The 19,237-nt window shown below is 37.9% G+C and overlaps 1 protein-coding gene across 6 annotated transcripts; it reads right to left on the bottom strand.

The window, feature by feature from the left end:
- Nucleotides 1–720: 720 nt before the first annotated feature.
- Nucleotides 721–19,237, bottom strand: C1GalTA (Glycoprotein-N-acetylgalactosamine 3-beta-galactosyltransferase 1). 6 transcript variants are annotated; one of them, XM_022080720.2, is made up of 9 exons: nucleotides 18,863–19,237; nucleotides 17,954–18,014; nucleotides 10,503–10,635; nucleotides 9,931–10,040; nucleotides 9,360–9,512; nucleotides 8,208–8,346; nucleotides 7,298–7,521; nucleotides 6,442–6,599; nucleotides 721–6,085 (listed from the first exon to the last, which is right to left on the bottom strand). In XM_022080720.2, exons 2-9 carry the CDS (start codon nucleotides 17,970–17,972, stop codon nucleotides 5,825–5,827), a joined length of 1,197 nt encoding a protein of 398 aa, XP_021936412.1. In that variant the 5' UTR covers nucleotides 17,973–18,014; nucleotides 18,863–19,237; the 3' UTR covers nucleotides 721–5,824. The 6 variants fall into 6 exon arrangements, with proteins under 6 accessions (XP_021936412.1, XP_087212716.1, XP_021936411.1 ...); XM_087356590.1 differs by lacking the exons at nucleotides 17,954–18,014; nucleotides 18,863–19,237 and adding an exon at nucleotides 15,546–15,672; XM_022080719.2 differs by lacking the exons at nucleotides 17,954–18,014; nucleotides 18,863–19,237 and adding an exon at nucleotides 15,019–15,151.

Here is a 19,237-nt window from a genome sequence, read left to right as displayed (position 1 = left end):
TAGTAATTGGGAGGTTCAACTATGTAGCACTGAATGAAAGGATGATTGACAAAAGGATATGGAAGTGGTTGTGGCCTGATCTAAGGTACTATCCTGTAATTTAGACATAGATGAGAGGATAATCTCAGGTCAGATATATGGAAGATAGGAGTTGAAGGAGACTGGATTTTGTTGGCCCAGGATAGGGTCCAGTGGAGGGCTTTGGTTAATTCGGTGGTGAATCTTTGGGTTCCGTAAGCCATCTAGTTAGTTAGTTCCTGGAATTAGCCTGGAGGGATTGAAGAAAACCATAAGAAAAACATAACTGAGAATAGCACATCTCCAGGATGACATTTGAACCCAGTACCTCCTGCATTTGAACTGAATATTGCTTCTGTAACACCTAACACATGCAGCTGAGTGGACACAATTTATTAATACATTTTCAAGTCAACAACAGAAATGTCATTTTTCTGTAGTTTCACTGCAATTTTCAACCCCTCTAAGAATGGGAATGTAAACTATGGATTGGGTGACCAGGACCTGCTGAATAGGAGTTTGGGGGGGGGGGGGGGGGTGCCCACAGGTGTTCTGAACGTGGTCATGAAGTTGGTATTAAATAATTTCTGTAGGATTTCCAGCATGAAGGAAAAGCAGATGTGTTACTACCACGATATAAATTTGTGAAATTCTTACCAGTTTCAAATATACGACGAAGATGGACTTGTGATAAATGAGATGTTTTGTGGGACAAGTTAATCATTTATTTAAAATATAAAACAAGTGAACAGAACCACACTTTCTAGGGTCTAACAGATGGCAAGAACTTGTACAAATCAAAGAGTTAATGTGGATGTTTTATATATGAACCTCAAAGATAAACAACAAATTCAACTCCAGTTTAGACCCTTTGCTTACAATGAGATTTATCTAGTGGTACAAGGCAAGAACTTGCCATTTACAATGCAGAACGTCAGCCTGAAATGCCCTTTAAATAACAGCATTGAATGACCACTTCATCTGTGTACTGAAAACTTACATGACTGTAATAACTATTTATCTCTGTTACAGATATTAAGTAAGAGGTAATATAAATTCTTTGAAAATCTCAGAGAATCAAAAGAATGAAATAAGCAATGTGAATTATAGGAGTACATACAGGCAAAATTGCAACACTTAAAGTTATAAAGCTTATTGCCCACTGAACTGTGGAATTACATGGCACCCAAAAATTTTCACATGCAAATGAATTCTGACGTACACTATTCAGTTTCTAAGTAAGTTTACTATCTGTTCTAACATTTAAATGTATCAGACTAGATTTAATTCCACTTTGACTGTAGCGCCCAACAAAACTGTACAACTTTCCTCTATCATTAACTTGCTAACTTATAAAGGTTAAGAATCATCACCTTCATTATATATAACTTTTATCATACATCAACCTGCAAATATAAAAAAAGTATTACCCAGTGGGGGGGTTAACATTCTTCCCTTGATTGCATTACAGAAGCATAGACATTTTTATCCAGTATTTCTAGACCCCACGCACTTTACAGATATATGTAGAAAATCACTGCAGTTCTCTCTAACATTTTTTTTATAACATAATGTTAATTACATTTTTTAAGTGAAAGGTCAGTAACGTTATTTGAGAGCTTGCTTCAGCAACACTTAAAACAACTTTCTTAAGCATAAACAATTCTTCAAATACTGCCAGATCACATACATACTATTGCCCCATGTTGAGTGCCAATTCTTACAACAGTCAGGCTTGCCCTTCTGTGAAATCAACGAATTTAAGTCCCTAAATTCAAACACGGGCAAGTAATAAAATCATCATCGTATGTTCACAGTCCAGCAAGTACTGTAAGATACCCCTAATAACATGCAGATTGTCATTTGTCGTAAGCTGCCTGCACATTGGTAACAAAGATTAGAAAATATTAAAATCTGACTTGGAAACTGTCCGCAGCTTTTGTGTGCTATGTTGTAATGGTTAAGGCCTTTGAATACGCTGATCCCCCTTTCAAGGAGTCCCAACATATTTAAAAGATCCACTATATGATAATAATACCAGGTCAGGAAAAGTAAAAGGATCTGACCTCTGAAGAAGGCAGAATAAAAAAAACATGTTTTTACTGTCATGGACAAATTCAATACGCTGTCTCATACTTAGAATTTCTTAAAAATGCATTATAAAAGTAAATGCAATATACAGAATTAAATTCTAATTATTTCCACGTATAAAATGTCCAACAGAAATAATGAAAATTTACCACTTATTGGCCCCATCACGGATGAGTAGACAAATGGATTAACTGAGCCCTCAGTATGTTAGGTCTATGTTTATTGCAGAATAAGTAAGCTATTTTGACTTTTGTCTAGTAACGATTCACACCAGTCAAAATGTGACAAGTTGGCAGTGGGCATGTCACTCCCTACTCACTAATGCACACTTCAAAGACATAAACACCTCCCACATGGGAGGAGGCCAAGGCTCGATTTCAGGCTGTTGCGCCATAGAAGAAAGTGTGACAAGTTATTAAAAAAGTAAAATTCATGATTTTGGGGCTCCGTATTTTAACACCTGACATGTCATGAAAATGATCAGCCACCTTTCAGTTTTTGAATTAAATATGATAGAGTATCCATTTGGTTAACTGCACTGTTTACATGGAACACTTCCATTAATGACATATTCTTCTTGGCTAGCATAATCACACACACTTTATCTTAACCCTTCCCCGGCCAGTGAGTCTCGTTTTCTGTAATATACAATACAACTTTTTAAACCATCACATGCTAAAAGTATGACCATTAAAGTGACCACCATAATTCATCTTTTTAAATATTTTGTTCAGTACCTGTACTTTTCTTTAATACAGATACCAATACATTAGTGTTATGGGACAAACAGATACAGCAAGGCAAAATGGCAGACTGACTAATCAATGTAAAAATAGCATCATCTTACACTGTTACCTATGTCAGTAATTTTATTGAGCTTGGTACAATATAAGATGAAGCACTTCTGATTACACTAATTTACATTATTTCTCTTCATCTTCGCTAATTTCCATTTTATACAGGTTGATGGTATTACTGACACTTAAATTATATTCATACAAAAACATGCATTAATGCTTTGTATTGTTAAACTTAACTTTTCCATAATTAAAACTACACAGTAACTTCAATTACAAAATTATGTCAATCATACAAGGATCAAGACTAAAGCACAAAAGCAGTGCTCACAATTACATTCTTCTTACCGGGTTTAGCTACTCTGGCTAGTCACCAGTCAGCTGGACACAAGAACACACACTTTGACTTGTCTCAAAATATTTAACACCTTACAATAAGTTAGATTTGAATGTGGGTACATTAAACGATCTGATTACACAAATCTCAGCACACTTTTAAGATTACAGCTGCAATGCTAGTTACTATATATCAAAAGAAATAGCCTTGATTTATATCTTATCAAATGTCTCGCTATAAGCAGTCATGTATCAGTTTGAACATTGTGAAGCATTTCATTCATACAGATAAGAAGAAAGTACTTCTCAATATTTCATAACCAGATTCAAGTAATAACGGATGGGTTCAGAGTACAGTTGAAGAGTAAAAATGCATTATATCTGTTACATTTTTCCTTAATTTCCAAAAATGAATCCTGGAAATTACCTCAATTGACACTTCAACTGGAACTGTTCTACATGAGCTAAGTATACAGCCCATTAAAGAATCGCCATCCAAGCCACTGCTTTAACAGTCACGTTTTTACTGGTTGGCTATTAAATACTGCGCCTTTGACTTTCATATGGCACATACAGTGACTTTCTACTACATCAATAAATCCATGGATTCATTGACTGAATTAGAGCATGGTTTTATGTAAGTGTCAAGAACTGGTTAGTTGAAAAATCTTGCTTGCTGTGTGAGCGTACAGCAATGCAAGCATAATTTCACCTTATTCTGCTGCTACTTCAGTTGTGTATGGTATTATACTGATGCCAGGTCAACTTATATGAAGAGATAAAAAATAAAAATATACAATTAAGGCAGAACAAAAGTATAAATGTGCACAGCATATTTTCTGGAAAGTATTTTGAAAAAGTAAAAACTATTCATTATAATTGTGTAATGCAGAGTCCCTCTTGAGAAGCTATCAGAAATTCCATGCCTTTTACAGAACCTGAAGTTTATTATTGTAATCATACAAGCATGCCATCAGAAAATATCTTGGTCAGATGAATCCAACCCACATCACCCACTCCATTTCCTTTATTTCTTTTTAATATCATCCTCCCACATACACCAGGCCTTCTAGACTATCTTTTCATATCACATTTTCCAACCAAAAACCTTATATGCATTCCTCATCTCTCCCATGCATGCTACACATCCTACCTACCTCACCATCCCTGATTTAAATAGTGCGCACTATATTCCGATAAACAAAATAAAACTTCCAGTTCATATAAAAGACAATTACCTGTTTAACAGAAGAAACATAAAAACAATATGTAGCGAAAAGAGCACTTTGCAAAGTAAGGGACACTCGCATAAAACTACTTCCACTACTTACAATCACATTTGCATATGGCAAAGATAAAAATATGTGGTATTGTAAATTGATATTCTTCCAGAAAGAAGTGCATATACAAAACAATTATTAACACTTAAATTACTTACTAACTCACTTATATACTGCTGTTATTCTTAAACAGTACAGGCTCAATTTGTTGCAACGGGACCAGCCATCGAGACACCTGCTGACTGCAGTGTGCCTGTTTCACTTAATATTAAAATATGATGGCCACTGAGAAGCAGAATATCACAAACTTGTCAGGAACTCTTACCATCGGAGAACAGTCCATTCAATGGAAAGGCTCGTACAGTAAGTTACATAGTTAGACGGGTGAAAGATTAAGGAAAACACAAAGGAGAGATAAACCCCAACACTTTCACTGTTATGCGTCATACCAATTTACTAAATACCCAGAGTGCAAAACGTCAATATTTTTGTTTCTAGAAATTCCTCAGGAAAAACAATAATTTCAGAACTTCTGATACACCAGTTGATTTGTTCTAATAACAGACCAGTCTCACACAGAACCAATCACACACTCTTATGGTTAAGAGATCACTATTATTAAGCATACTTTACGCCTATTACTGCAACCCTGATGTAGGAAGTACGAGACCCAACACTTTCCTGCACCCGTAAGAGAACGCAATGACTTTAAGAAATCAATTTGTAAGATACACATCACAGTGGCCACAGACTTGGGTTTGTATGTCTTGGATCACTAAAACACTGGGATCAAGGTTTGAAATCCCACTTAAAAACATGAATGAGTATCTGCATTCTTCTATTTTCTGTGTAGACAGAAGCCTTGAATGGGAAAATCCCCCCAAAAAGGAACTCTACCCTACAATAAGCTGAGATACACCACTCCTCACCAAATTATATATATATATATATATATATATACACACAACACATGCATGTGCACATACACACAAGGATAGAATATTTGACTTACGCTCAAATTTCAACAGTCTGGCGGCTAACAAACAGCAAGAGTGAAAAGGTTAAAACCAATGACAGAAGGAAGAACCGAAACACATCAAAGGAAAGATAAAAGTTGACTATCACATCCATTTGTTAATGTAAAAGAATCAGTAAGAACAAAACGTTCAACGTCACCCCTGTAACATTGTTCTTCCCCGTCCGTGCACGTATTTTGGTAACAATAGATATGGGATGTCTTGCTTTACAGTTTATAAAGCCATCAAATTTATGTAAAATAAATGCATACTTATACTAACTTATCTAAGATCCTAATTTAGAAGAGTTTTCTTTGGCTTTTTCAGTCTTCCTCTCTTCCTCAGACCTGCGACTCAGGCTTGCCCCTTCTGTGACATTGACTACACCTGCTGTAGAGTCTGCTTGCAGTTCTGGTAACTGTGACGTCATGACATTATGAGAAATTCCATATGGTCGCAGGTGATAGATGAGATATTCAAGCACATGCATTTGACTTGGAGATACATAGTGGAATGATATGGCAGTATCAGAACAGCACCCCATACCCTGGAAAAAAAAAAAATCTTAAATTAAGTAATCAGAACATTGCTACGTAAGATATGATGATTATCATTGTGAATCAAACTTAAGTAAAGAACTGCATGCATAACACAACAATTGTGGCGCGTTTGCCAGAATTTTATTCTTTAACCACTCAGGGGGAAAGACCCCCTAGTACCCGCTGGATAGGAGGCTGAGCACCAGAACCAGTATGGACAAAGATGCTAGAAGAAAAATCCACTTCCCCTGCCAGAGATTAAATTCTAATTGTTCAGTTCATAGTCAGACACTATACTGAGCTACCGTGGCTCCAAGGAAGATAATACTGAGCTCAATATTATTAGGAGTACGGACCTACTTACCAATTCTGAGGGATAATAAATGAATTTCCAGTACCAGAAACTTGGATCCACATGATTAGGAATTAGATGATGTTCTGGCACAAAAGGAAAGAACCTCCCGCGACCCAAAGAATCACGAGTATCCATTGCTTTTACCCCCACGTTCTCCAAACACTTTCCTGTAATCAGAACAGTAACAAACCTTTAATTCCCAAGTAATACTCAGGAAAAACTGCATAAATGTGAAAGCTCTAAAAGTATGAGGCAATTTACAGAGTAATGATGCTCACATAACCATGTATTTTGTCCACGTCAAGAGGTGTCCTAGCTAGACGATACAGAGTTCAGAGAAGATTATTAAAAATTAACACTTGGCAAACAGAGAGCTGAAACGCACAACTGAAAGCTAAACGCAATTATAAACTGGAGCTGCTGAACACTGATAACTGGTGACCATATTTAACCACAATAAGGGTCTCATTATAAAACCCAGAGGTGCATTATCAAGTTCAAGACAGCCTGTCTATTCTGAATAGGTTCAGTTCACATCCTAGTTCGCTGAAACCCCACGTATACCAAGGTCTCCCAACTTGTATTTTCCTTTGAGATTTTCTCTGAGGTCTAGAACATGTGAACTGGCAACAACTACCTCAATATCAAAAAAATGTTCATGACAACACATAATCAGAAATGACATTCATATTTAGGTGGTTCTGAAAGTAAACTTCAGTCTTTAATAAAATATGATACTTAGCCTCTGCTGATGTCTCTATGGGATCTTGTTTCAAGGCAAGTGCTTCATCCTTTCTGAGTTAAAATAACATTTAGGAATTAGCTATTTAGAATACCAGCCTGAAACCAGGAAATCAAGACTCACCCATCTCTACATCTTCTGCCCCACCATGGTCTTGTCGGCACTTAGTTTTGTCGGGAATCCCCTGCTCTACAAAGCGCTTCAGTGCCTCCTGGCTGAGAACATAACCAGCTCCTCCACTCATGTAGCCCTGTTTCACGTACGGCTTAAAACGGCACCCAAAATACAGGGGGTCAGAGGCATTATATGTTGACAGCATATAGCGAAGGTTCTCGACTATTGCATACCTGAGGGGCAGTACAATAATGAACTGTGAGGAAATACAACAAAGAAGACAGTGAAGATGGAGGCAGAAATTACCTCTGGGAAGGCAGAAGTTTGTTCCAAAACAATACCGTGTGCTTCAATGTGAAAAATGTAGTAATTAACCGATACCGCTATGAAAACCCTTAAAAGAAATATATATAAATCTAAATTTAAACAAGCCATGTAGTCTGGTAGATACTGACCAATGTTTCAGAGCAGCTTACTGCTTCCATTATCAAGGTGATAATGATATCAGAGCTCCTCTGAAACATAAGTCAATTTCTATAAAGCTAAAGAGTGAAACATTCCACAAGACTGCCATCTTTAATCCTTCCACTGCTTTTCTTGTCTTTCTTTAACCTCTTACGGCTGAACTTTCTTATTCCTCCTTTACACGTGAATTTTCCTCACATGAATGCCCAAATACCTGATGGCTACACTATCTTAATAAACTCTACTGTGACTTTACTTAATATGTTCAAAAGTTTGGCTGTGGAATAAAACACTGGTCTTCTACCCTGAAAATAGAAGTGATATTTTTCTCTGAAATCTTGGTGACTAGCTACAGAACTGCAAGGTAACGTAACCTACAAAACCACAATCCAAATTTTCACCACCATGAAAACTTCAAATCTCATCCTTTCACGAGTTGCTGTAGGAAACTTACGTGTCATCATCTGCCTTGAAGAACCAATCTGCTTCCTGGAAATAGTGTTTGTACAAATATGTAAATGCTTCCTTCGTCTTGCTCCACAGATAGTCTCGTCCTTCCAGCACAGGAAGCTTCACTGTTGGTAATGATGTGTCTGAAAAATAACAGCTTTCATTTCTTAGAGGTTTATTTATTTAGTGTTCTGTCTGACGACAGGTCCATATGAACAGGATCCTTCCATCCTTTTCTCGGACTGGGACCTATTCATATACGTTCTTGGCAGATGATCCAGAAGTGGTTTGCCATTGCCTTCTTCTGTGTGCGAATGGAGTAATTGTTGGGATGCCACGGAGGAAAACTCCGTGTTGCCTAGACCACGGCCTTGCCCAACACAAGTTATAAATTCGGGCACCGCCAGGAATCGAACCCGAGACCCCAAGATTACAAGGCCAGCGTTCTAACTGCTAGACCAGTAATAAATGTGACAAACATCTGAACTCTCATCAAGAAGGTAAAGTTACTCATGTTTCAAAGGAAAACAACTTCATACCAATAAAATAAATATTTCACGTCCGCGCATTTTTTAACCGTTCCACTACCACGTCAGCAATGATGGTTCCTGCAGTGTTGTTACTTTTACTAGCTGTTTCATGTTCATTACCTGGGGAATCATTTATCAAGGATAATAACCTTTTAAGCTCATTAAAGCGATCTATATTTTTGGGTATGATATAGTATACCGTGTTGAAAGAATGGATCAACACAGAATACCAAAAATATTAATGGAAATGAAGACGAGCAGAAGAAAACCCCAGGGGCAGACAATGCGCATGACAGATAGTCCAAGTTATGAGACATGTAGTTTGAGAAGAAGACAAGACAAAATATGCCACTATTTCTTGTAAAACATACCGCAATTTATCGTTAAAATATTTACATTTTTAAATGTATTTAATTGGGGAAAAATGGGATATTTGACACATCATCAAGTAATTTTTTTGTCATAACCTGTGAGGAACACTGTGGCAAGACATGAGCAGTTTCAATGTGAACGTGAGAGAGAGAGCAAGACATACGCACCTTCTCTTTAATATTCTGCAAAAATCTGACCTAGGGGGGTAAGCTGTTTAGTGAGAAACCTGACTGTCATGGGTTAATTGTACTTGCCATTCTCCGAACTCATGAAGAGCAGAATGTTGCACCGTGCTCCCCACGTAGCTTTCACATGAACAGCTTTCGTCTCATGGTTTTTAGGATTCGTCATGATCCAGCACAGAACCCGCACTTTCTTCGCCAACTTCTTAGCTTCCACATCCTCTCCTACATGAATGTACCAAAACACAAAGTCAAACCTACAACGTTCTTGGAAACTAGTTACAAAGAATATAGAATACGATTTCTGGAACAGAAGGAAGGATAAGATGCTGGATTTCCATACAGCTCTTAGGTTCCAAGACCTACCTGACCCACTGAAGATTATTTTAATGCATGACGAATCTAGACCAATGGTTCTCAAACTTTATCATTCTGCAGCCAAATTTCATGAAAAATCAAGCAATACATATTTGTTTTCCAATAACCTTTCCATTATAAGCTTTTTTTCTCTTACCCAGGTATCAAACTGATCTTGCGAGTGCCACAGATCAGGCTACAAAACATTTTTCTAGAACAGAACTGATGAAAAATACAACTGCGGTACTTAACAACAGTTCAGGATTCACAGCATGCCCATACTGACCTCTGTGATGCAACTCATCGTGACCATGACTACCCATTTCCCTGACGTCTGGTACCTGGTTGTATTCCTTGTCGCTGTGGTGATGGCGGTCCATATAGATGTTTTCTGTCCTGCAAGAAACAAGTTTCTATTCTGACTTTACACTTGTATCTATGACCACACACAGGTCAGATGACTGAGGTCTACTTCCTGACAGGGACAGAATGCATTAGGTAGTGTCATAGTTATTTAATAATGCTATATCAACTCTACATTTTTCATAATGGTATAATGGTGCAAGACACAAGGATAAATATAAACAGTAAGTCAGCGAAGATTGGGGGGGGGGGGGGTGTCCCAGCTTGAGTTTGCTTGAAACAAACTAGTACAAATGGTACCCTGGCTAAAATTTGAATCTGGTACCCTTAAATACAAGAGAAAAGCATTACATGAGTCAATCACGCTTGATAAGACTATTAAAAGAAGAAGCACATCTTTAAACAGCACAGTTCACATTTTCCACAGCTTTTTAACCTTATGCACGTAAAAGATCATCCTACGTCAAAATATTTATTATCCGTCGGCTACTGTACCTGGGTGGGGAAAATGAGAACTCCTCGAAGGAACGAGTGGTCGACATCAGGATGTATGCAAAGCTAAAACCAAATGATATTCCAATCACCAGTGTCAATATGAATGTTTTCCCCACTACTGGCTTGAACAGCCCTGAAACAATAAGAAATGAACAAAGGTAACTCAAAATGTGCTGTTGAACAGTGACCTCCAACCTTCCAAACCCAAGTCCAATACCTGTTAACATATTGAAGCTATTACAAATGAATATCGCGCACAGACTTAAAAATCAGATGGATATACAGACAGAAAAGAAGACGTATGTTCACTATCGTGCACGTGTCTGCTGCAACTGAGGATACTGTCTTCCAATGACTGATCTGTAAAAGTTTCCTGTATGGCTGAACTGCTCAGCTGCTATCTGAATCTCGGAGGGTGTCATATTATCTACCTTCAGTAAGAAATACCAGTCAACAGTTTTATCAGCTAACCTACTTTGAAAGTGATATCTCCTCCTGTCTGAAGTGACTCAGAGCTGGTTAACATTATGATGATTCGACATTCTATCTTTCTTGATTGCTTCCTTCCATTAAGGAGAAGTATTCCATATAAAATGCTACCTGTTAATTTATTTAATGACACTTTCTCAACTTCATATGTTTTATGGCACAAATGATAGGATGACTGTCAACATGAATTTGGGGGGGGGGGGGATATGTAAGGCAGTGTATGTAGCCCATTTTAAAGTACTCAACCAGCATTTCTCTGAAAATATTGAAGAAAACCACAAGAAACTCGTCAAGACTGTCGGCGTTCAGACCAAGAATCGATGCCTCCAGAATGTGCAGCGCAGTGTTAATGGCATATGAGGCAAGATTCAATTGTGAAATAAATATTAAATTCATTTCTAGAAACTGATATAAAGTTTATAAACTCTTAACGTTAACACATTTAAGGTCCTGCACCTATGATAAGATTATTCTTAGAGATAACTTAATTTGTCTAACTATCAAATTCCACGATAAAACTTATTTTTGGAACTTCGGTAATGTCCTTTCTTATTACTCAGAAATAAATTAGTTCCTTACTTGGTTTACTCACTGCGGCGCGGTTTAATATTTTCTTATCTCAAATAAGCAAGGGGACCCCGATTTCTTCTTGCACCCGGGCCTCAAGTACCTTTGCATGACCCTGATATTTAACACTGTAATTTTTACATAGTAAAATTCGTGTTTTTTTTTTTTACTTTTTGTCAAAATTAACTTTATTGGGGGGTCCCTACATCTGTGGGGCCCCAGGCTAGCACCTCATGTGCCTGTGTCTAAGTACAGTCTTGTCTCCACAGGAAACTATTATGGAAGTCTGAATTTAGTTTATTCACAATCAGAAAATCTAAAAAGCAGACTAAAAAATTAATTAGAACAAAAAACAAAGGATCAACTTAAAACCGAAGAGACATAAGTGTAAGTGCCAGTGTAAATTTACAAACCTTTGGTCAAAATTGCATATTCCACTCTGCCCTCTTCTATATGCGTGCAAACTTGTCAAAAGAGTTAAGCAAACAACTTTTAGATAGTGAAACTTCTAGCAAAATCAAGTCATAATTTTTGTGTAAACTTATGTATAACATTGTAGGCAACTGTGGAGGAAATTAGAAATGCTTTGAAAAAAAAGTCAAATCACCCAACAAGAAAAGAAGCACTGTGTGTCCAAAAACACATGCCCTGAGTGGGTAATTACCCATTTAAACTTCCACGAATGTTGAGACAGATTTGTTAGCGCTGTACCAAACTCAGTGCTGTGGGCCCTGTAAAACACTAGCTGCAGTCTGACAATGTGTCCTGAAGGTCATACAGGTAGCCTTCTGAAATTTCATTATTACAAAGAAGTGCTCAAACTGGAATTTTATGAGATCTTGCATCCAACACCATTCTTTATATCAAATCTAAAACTTCTTGACGATGGTGAAGAGTCAATTGAATAAAAATTTACTTGGATATTATCCATCGTCTAGTAATAAAACGTAAAAAACGTAAAACGACGTTTCGGAGATGGGGCTCTATCTCCGTCTTCAGGTTCCTACTCAGTTGGGCCCACTAGATAGAGCCCCATCTCCGAAACGTCGTTTTACGTTTTTTACGTTTTATTACTAGACGATGGATAATATCCAAGTAAATTTTTATTCAATTGACCATTCTTTATGTTCGTTTAACATCAGGTATAAATCAATTTATGGCAGAGGTAAGCAACAGAACAGATACTACACAGCATGGAGATGCTAAAAATTCAACTTTAATAATGCATATGAAAAATCTCCAAGCAGTATGACTTCATTGCATGGGAAACACTTAAAAGGCAAGTTCTGTGCAAGCTTCTGTATGTAACACAGCGCACATAATGTTCTCACGTATTTGACATATTTTATTTCAGTCACCATTTCACTTACACGCTCACTGTATGATGCAGTATATTCTTCTAAAAGTCGATTGTCTTCTCAGCATGGTCAGTCACCAATTAACAAACATTACCACATTTAAATACAGCTTGTCCGACAATTTACTAGAAATGATTTTATTTCAGTCCCAGCACAGAAAAGCCACATGGGAAACGGAAGAACTTACCCACAGAAGGCATGCTTCCACACATACTTTGTAGCATAAGCTCGTCCTGCCATGGAACTGTCAGCATGAAGTTATCAACAAACTTCAGTGATAACACATATGTAGCAGGAAGCATCGGGTTTTCAAGGTCTTGACTTTCACAAGTCCAAAGCACACATTTAAAACAAGCTGGCTCAGGGTAGGGTTAAAAGGATAAATTTTGTTGTGGTGGTGATGAACCTTTGGATACACAGCACCACCACCACCTGCAGTACAGATATTAAGCTGTATAATCCATAAACCATTAACATTATCATCATCATTACTATTAAAAGCCAATGTTGTCTTCAGGGGCTCTAATATACCTAAAACAAAAACTGTTTCTCTCTCTTTATATTACTATTATAATTATTACGCTCTGCTATTATTATTATTATTATTATTATTATTCCTTCTTCTGAGGTGTTTATTCTCTGGTTTTCACTTAGAGAAGAGATGATTCCCAGCAGTTAACATTTCAAACTTCCGATTTCAGCATATTTCTTAAAATGAACTATCTACTATGGAGGATTTCTGTTATGAATCTCTGGAGTATCACTTCCACAAAACTTCACATTCTTCCTGAAACATTTATCATCATCATCATTACTGTCACTATTAACGACCAGAGCGACAAATTTTACGTACCTACCGAGGCAAGAATAGAGCCAGACCGAAAGAAAATAACAGATACATAGTTGCCGCCCCATGCAGATGCTGTACTAAAAGTAAGCCTTCTATTAGCGTGTACCACAAGAGAACCCAAATGTATAACTGAAAGTTTTGTAACCTCATTACACAACCTTCTGTCATCCCTTGCAATGCAGGTGCTGATGAATGGTGTAAGTCACAAATAAACTGTTGGTTAACAACTACTCGAGAATCATGACACATGCGCAAAAGAAACATGTTCAAACAATCCCGACACAATACTTTCATATTAGAGTATGATTAAGTTACCCCGGTGCTAAGTACCACACATGCATACATTCAAGACCTCAGTCATATTTATGTGATTAAGTTCAGGCTCCGGCAGGTTTATTCCCTGAGTAGGTCAGGAAGCCACCAAACAGATGGTAAGCTTGGTGGGTCCCGGAGACATTTCGACACCGTGGTAAAATAAAAATCCCATCACACCTGTTGAAAATCAAGTCCCGACTCGCGAACACACAGCTCAGCGAGCTTCGTGAGCAAACTCATCTTTGAGCTATTAAAGCCTGTTATTTTTTTATACCTATACACCACAAAGACAAGATAGGCTAGACACAAAAATTAGACGGAAACGTAAGAAACCTGTACGTCATGACGCGTGTACAAGACGTGGAGATAAGCTCCAGGTATTTTCAACACCTGCACCAGATTGAAACGTCCGATCAGTACCACATTCCGGTCACTTCTCTGCAAGAGTACATTCGACAGGAGGCCGGTAGTTTGACTCCGGTGCTGGGGAGAAATTACGATATAAGACACCTCCGGTGCCCCAGTCTGGAATCACGCTCTGGGGCCTGATCCAAAACGTTCCAGAAATATTTCACTTTCTGACCAAGAATGGTGAGTGGAGTTTTGGAGGTTGCATCTGCCTCGTGAGGTCCGTCAGATCGCGGTGGAGAAGCCGATGTTGTTCCTCCGGGTTGTGACGACGTGTTAACTTGTTCGTATATACCTTCCGAGAAACACACTGTCTCCATCTCCAGATTCAACCCAGACCATGGGCAACCAGCCTAATGATGGAGGCAGAAACGACCTATGAAACGTCGGTAAACTTCTACCACACTACACGGCGCGGCATCCCAGAAGACAGCCATCTTCGTCGAGAACTTGGTCCTTAATACTACACGCCTTCAAACTTCGCAAACATATTCTACCCGATTAAGACGATACAATTTGTCACACATACCAAGAAACAACATCTTGCCCTCGCTTTGGCGTGTATCCATCTCGGAGCAGAGCTCCACTACCTCAAGAACACAACGCAATGAGAGCGTTCAGCGCCACAACAATGGAATACCATCTGTGCTACCACCTGACTGACTCTCCGCGTCATCGTTTAATTCATCGCAGAAGGATCCGTGTACAATGTAAACAGCTGCTCATTTGCAAAAACAACAAATTACATTCTTGATTAATGCTGTTCAAAAGGACTGTTATTGGAACCACTTCCTTGCGTTTCACCCAACAAGAAACAATATATAAAAATTACACACCCAGATGAAATCTATTTTGTGTGTAGATCAGAGGTGGCCGCCTACATTTAATTTGCTTTATTAATGGTATCCATGGTAACGTTAAAATGGTTAACGACAAAAAAGTTGACAGTGGAACCACGGTTCCGGAGAATCTGACGTAAATACGTCTCTGTAATGTAATGAAATGTAATGTAATAATTCTTATATAAGTACTTGTGATATTCTAAAACGTTTCTACCAGCACAAAAATTATCTACTCTACGACGCACTTCTTCTACAAGCGATTCACAGCTCAGCTCTTTCCACAATAAAGAATGCGGATTGTTGACGGCAGTAATGTAACACAACATTACCGAGTGAACAGATGACGTAACAATTAGTATCTTAGGTAACATAACAATGCACGCAGGAGTTCATATAAAAGCTGACCATTGCTGTCGGTCCATATTTACACATTGATATTGATCTTTCACATTTTCCTAACGTTTTTACATCAAAAAACCTCACAAAAACAAAGCTGGTGTGTGGTTCTGCAGTTCCTAAGCGTCCATTAAATAAATACCGAGGAAATAAAGCCTTTTATTTAATTATCAAGCATATTGCTTTGAAGAGGGTAAGACATTTTGCAAATCAGGAAGGAAGGATGTCGAGTAAAACAGTTCATCACTTCTGACATTTCACACTATCAGAGCAAGGTCACAATGCCACTAAAAATGTACAGTCTTCGCCAATATTTAATATATAAAGCAGACCAAGCATTCTTGACACTAAGCACAAGAAGACAGTAACCTTCATACTCACCGCCTAACTGAGAACTTTAAATCTCACAAATTGTAATCAGTGTTAGGATATCAATTTATTTGCTACTTCTGAATAAGAAGACACGAACAGTCATCGCAAATTGATACACACACGAAATATACTATGCATGCTGCTCAGTGAAGGAAGAAACGAGACAGGTGGAGAAAGATGATTATGAATGGTGAAAGTTCAAGGACTGATAATATTAAAAAAAGGATCTTAGGGCAACGGTGTTGGAGGATGCAGACTGCATTCATCTGGCACAGTAACTAACCTTCGGATTCCACAAAAGGAATTTCTTGACTACCTAAAATATTGTTTCCTTCTCAAAGAAAGGCTGCTTAATGAAATCAGTCAGTTACTTAGTTACATACTGTTGGGATCTGGAAGGAGGTGGGTATGGCCTGGGATTCACCAGAAAATGTATAAAAGCCACACTCATGACAGCCATCAACCCAGCCGAGATTCAAACCAGGTATCTCCCAAACATGAGCCAGGATACCTCAGTCAGTATAGTGACTAGCTATGGGCTGGACGACTGGGGTTCAATCCCCGACCAGGGCAGAGGATTTTTCCTCTAGCCCCTGCGTCCAGACCGGCTCTGGGGCCCACCCAGCCTCCTCCACAATGGGTGTCGGGGTCCTTTCCCGGGAGGGGTAAAGCACGGCTGGGGCGTGATGCCGACCACTCACCCCCATCTAGTGCCGAGATCAACAAAGAGCAGGAGCTATACCAAACGACCTATATGGCGTGTAGTGAGATGGTTCTACTTTACTAAACATGAGCCTAAATTTTTACCATCACATCAACCTGTTCAAGCAGAGAGACAGCGAAACACTTATTGGGTTTATGTAACTGCAGGTGTGAAATGTTAAAGCAAATAATACACAACAGCTATAATACGCAATGCAGCTGAAGAAAACCTGCCGACACTTCTCATCTTCCCCTCCGATGTTTATGTCAATAAGGAGCCGTGTCTATGAGCACACAACATTTTCCATGAAGAAGCTATGAATTCCTGCAGAACCAGAGAAGAGGTAAACTTCACAGGCAAATAATACGACAAAATCAGAAAAATCCACATACAAAGAATGAGACCCAAAACAAATGGCGAAGGAAGAAACAGGATGTACTTATAAATGACAATCACATATGTATTGGACTGGAACAAGGACGATAAGAAATTCTTGAAGACATTAATGATAAGTGATACTTATGATACTGCCACGCCCACATTCACGCATACATCTACCACCTACTGTTAAGAACATCTGAATCAAAAACCAACTGAAATCAATCACGACATGAACTTCATACTGGACATCATTGCCATAGACACTGGGGCCTTTAATATAAACCCAGTCCCACCAAATTAACTAAAAATTATCAGAGACCTCAGGTTCTAATGGTGACAAGTATGAAGATTACATTTTAATTTTATCCGGGTTCCATTTTCAGCAGGTTTCACTGAACACAGCCACGAAGCCTCAGTTTCCATAAATGGCAGGAAATTTGATTAGATCAGGAACTATCACCTTCCTAAGTAGAACTATCCTCTGAGTTAGCTGGCGTTAAGAAAAAATTAAAATGTCTAGGAACCACTGAAGCTTTCAAACACAGTGGTAACTATATGTACCACCTGTTTCAACAATCAGTAACTCTTCATTCTGTATTTAGGTGCTTCACTGTAAACTTTGATTATTTCCTTAAACAGCATTAACCAATTGATCTTTGTAATGGTGAAGTGTTATGTTTTCTTTGCGGTAAGGACTCAAATCTTAAATTCTATTTAGATGTCCTTCAGATTTAAAGGATTAATGTAAACAGACCACGTGTGCTGCTTACCTGCTATGTGATGGCACATGTTGGATTTTACAAAGCCTCACATCTGCAGGGCCCCTTCCACCTGCACATAACATGTAGCTTTAACAGGAATATAAATTATGGGTACATTTTACACTACAGCGATAGTTATGTATTTACTAAGTTTAAATAAGCATTTTTCTCATATCTGGACATACTGTGGCATACCTTAACAACACAACAACCAGTTACTCGCAATACGCTATGAGGAAATACAAAATGTTAGCCTATTGATTGAAAAATAAAGGATTGCATTACTTCTACACAAAGTCATGGATTCACTGAATATTACATCTGCCAATGGCCACAGAATGAAGCTACACTGTGGTGGAAATAAAGAGGTTGATTAGTGTTGCAAATAACTGAAAAGAAATGAGCATGAAAAGTAATAGGTAGACTGTGAATTTGAAGATAATTGTAAACATTTGTGGGTCTGTTAATAACTAAATAATATATGATGGAGTGTGTTAAAATACAATATGAATACAACTAAAGAGACTTAAAAAGAAGACGAAGCGCAGAAATGTGAAGTGGTCAAAATGCTTGAAGCGGATTTTCAAGATCGAGGGCCACCACAAAAAGCATGAATGAAAGTGCTTAATCTAATTGTTTATAATGCAGTTTCTCTCAATTTGTCATCCTCAAAACATAGTTTGTTCCGTTCGACTTCCAAATAAACAACACAAATAATAACAAATTCATTTGATTTACCTAACCTCACTTAATCCCCAAAATACGTGGGAAGACATACAATTTAACTATTCTCATTCATTCTTATTCTAATATTTTAAAGCATAAAAATTGTTGAAGAAATGTCACTCAATTGTGTCAAAGGTCCTGTAACACTGAAGGCAACGACAGGAACAACGTATTTACCAGATATTTACTTACACATATATTCATCTCCGACAGTTGATCATAGTGGAATCAATTTATCAAAAGTCACAAAAAGACAACTCTTGACAGAACAGCACATTTTAAATAAACACTACAACGAATCAATGCAATTCTAAACAAAACTGGCATCACAACTTATCCCGACATCCTTACACATCAGCATCTGATCACATGCAACGACTGATTAAATACCACCACAGACGCAACGTTCAGTGTTGGTATTAATTTATTTTATATCTGACCCGATGTCAGATTTGTTGACATGTAGCTAACATAGATTAAAAAAAGGATTCAAAACTACAAGCATCCATATGATTTATTGTAATTGACAACTACATCCTATCCAGACGAACGCTTGAACTCGCTCCG

The sequence above is a fragment of the Zootermopsis nevadensis genome, unplaced genomic scaffold (genome assembly GCF_977971745.1).
Source record: "Zootermopsis nevadensis isolate Lab colony 2312 unplaced genomic scaffold, Znev_1.0 Znev_ptg000027l, whole genome shotgun sequence".
Classification (NCBI taxonomy): Eukaryota; Metazoa; Arthropoda; class Insecta; order Blattodea; family Termopsidae; genus Zootermopsis; species Zootermopsis nevadensis.
Note: the sequence above shows the minus strand (reverse complement) of the source record. Positions and strands in the feature narration are given on the sequence as shown.

Coding starts and splice junctions, on each gene's coding strand:
- C1GalTA (XM_022080717.2), bottom strand. CDS start 13,218: ATGCTTCCTGCTACATATGTGTTATCACTGAAGTTTGTTGATAACTTC. Junction 10,041..10,502: donor TTCTCATTTTCCCCACCCAG/GTACAGTAGCCG, acceptor TGTTTCTTGCAG/GACAGAAAACATCTATATGG. Junction 6,600..7,297: donor GGCAGAAGATGTAGAGATGG/GTGAGTCTTGAT, acceptor TTCTGATTACAG/GAAAGTGTTTGGAGAACGTG.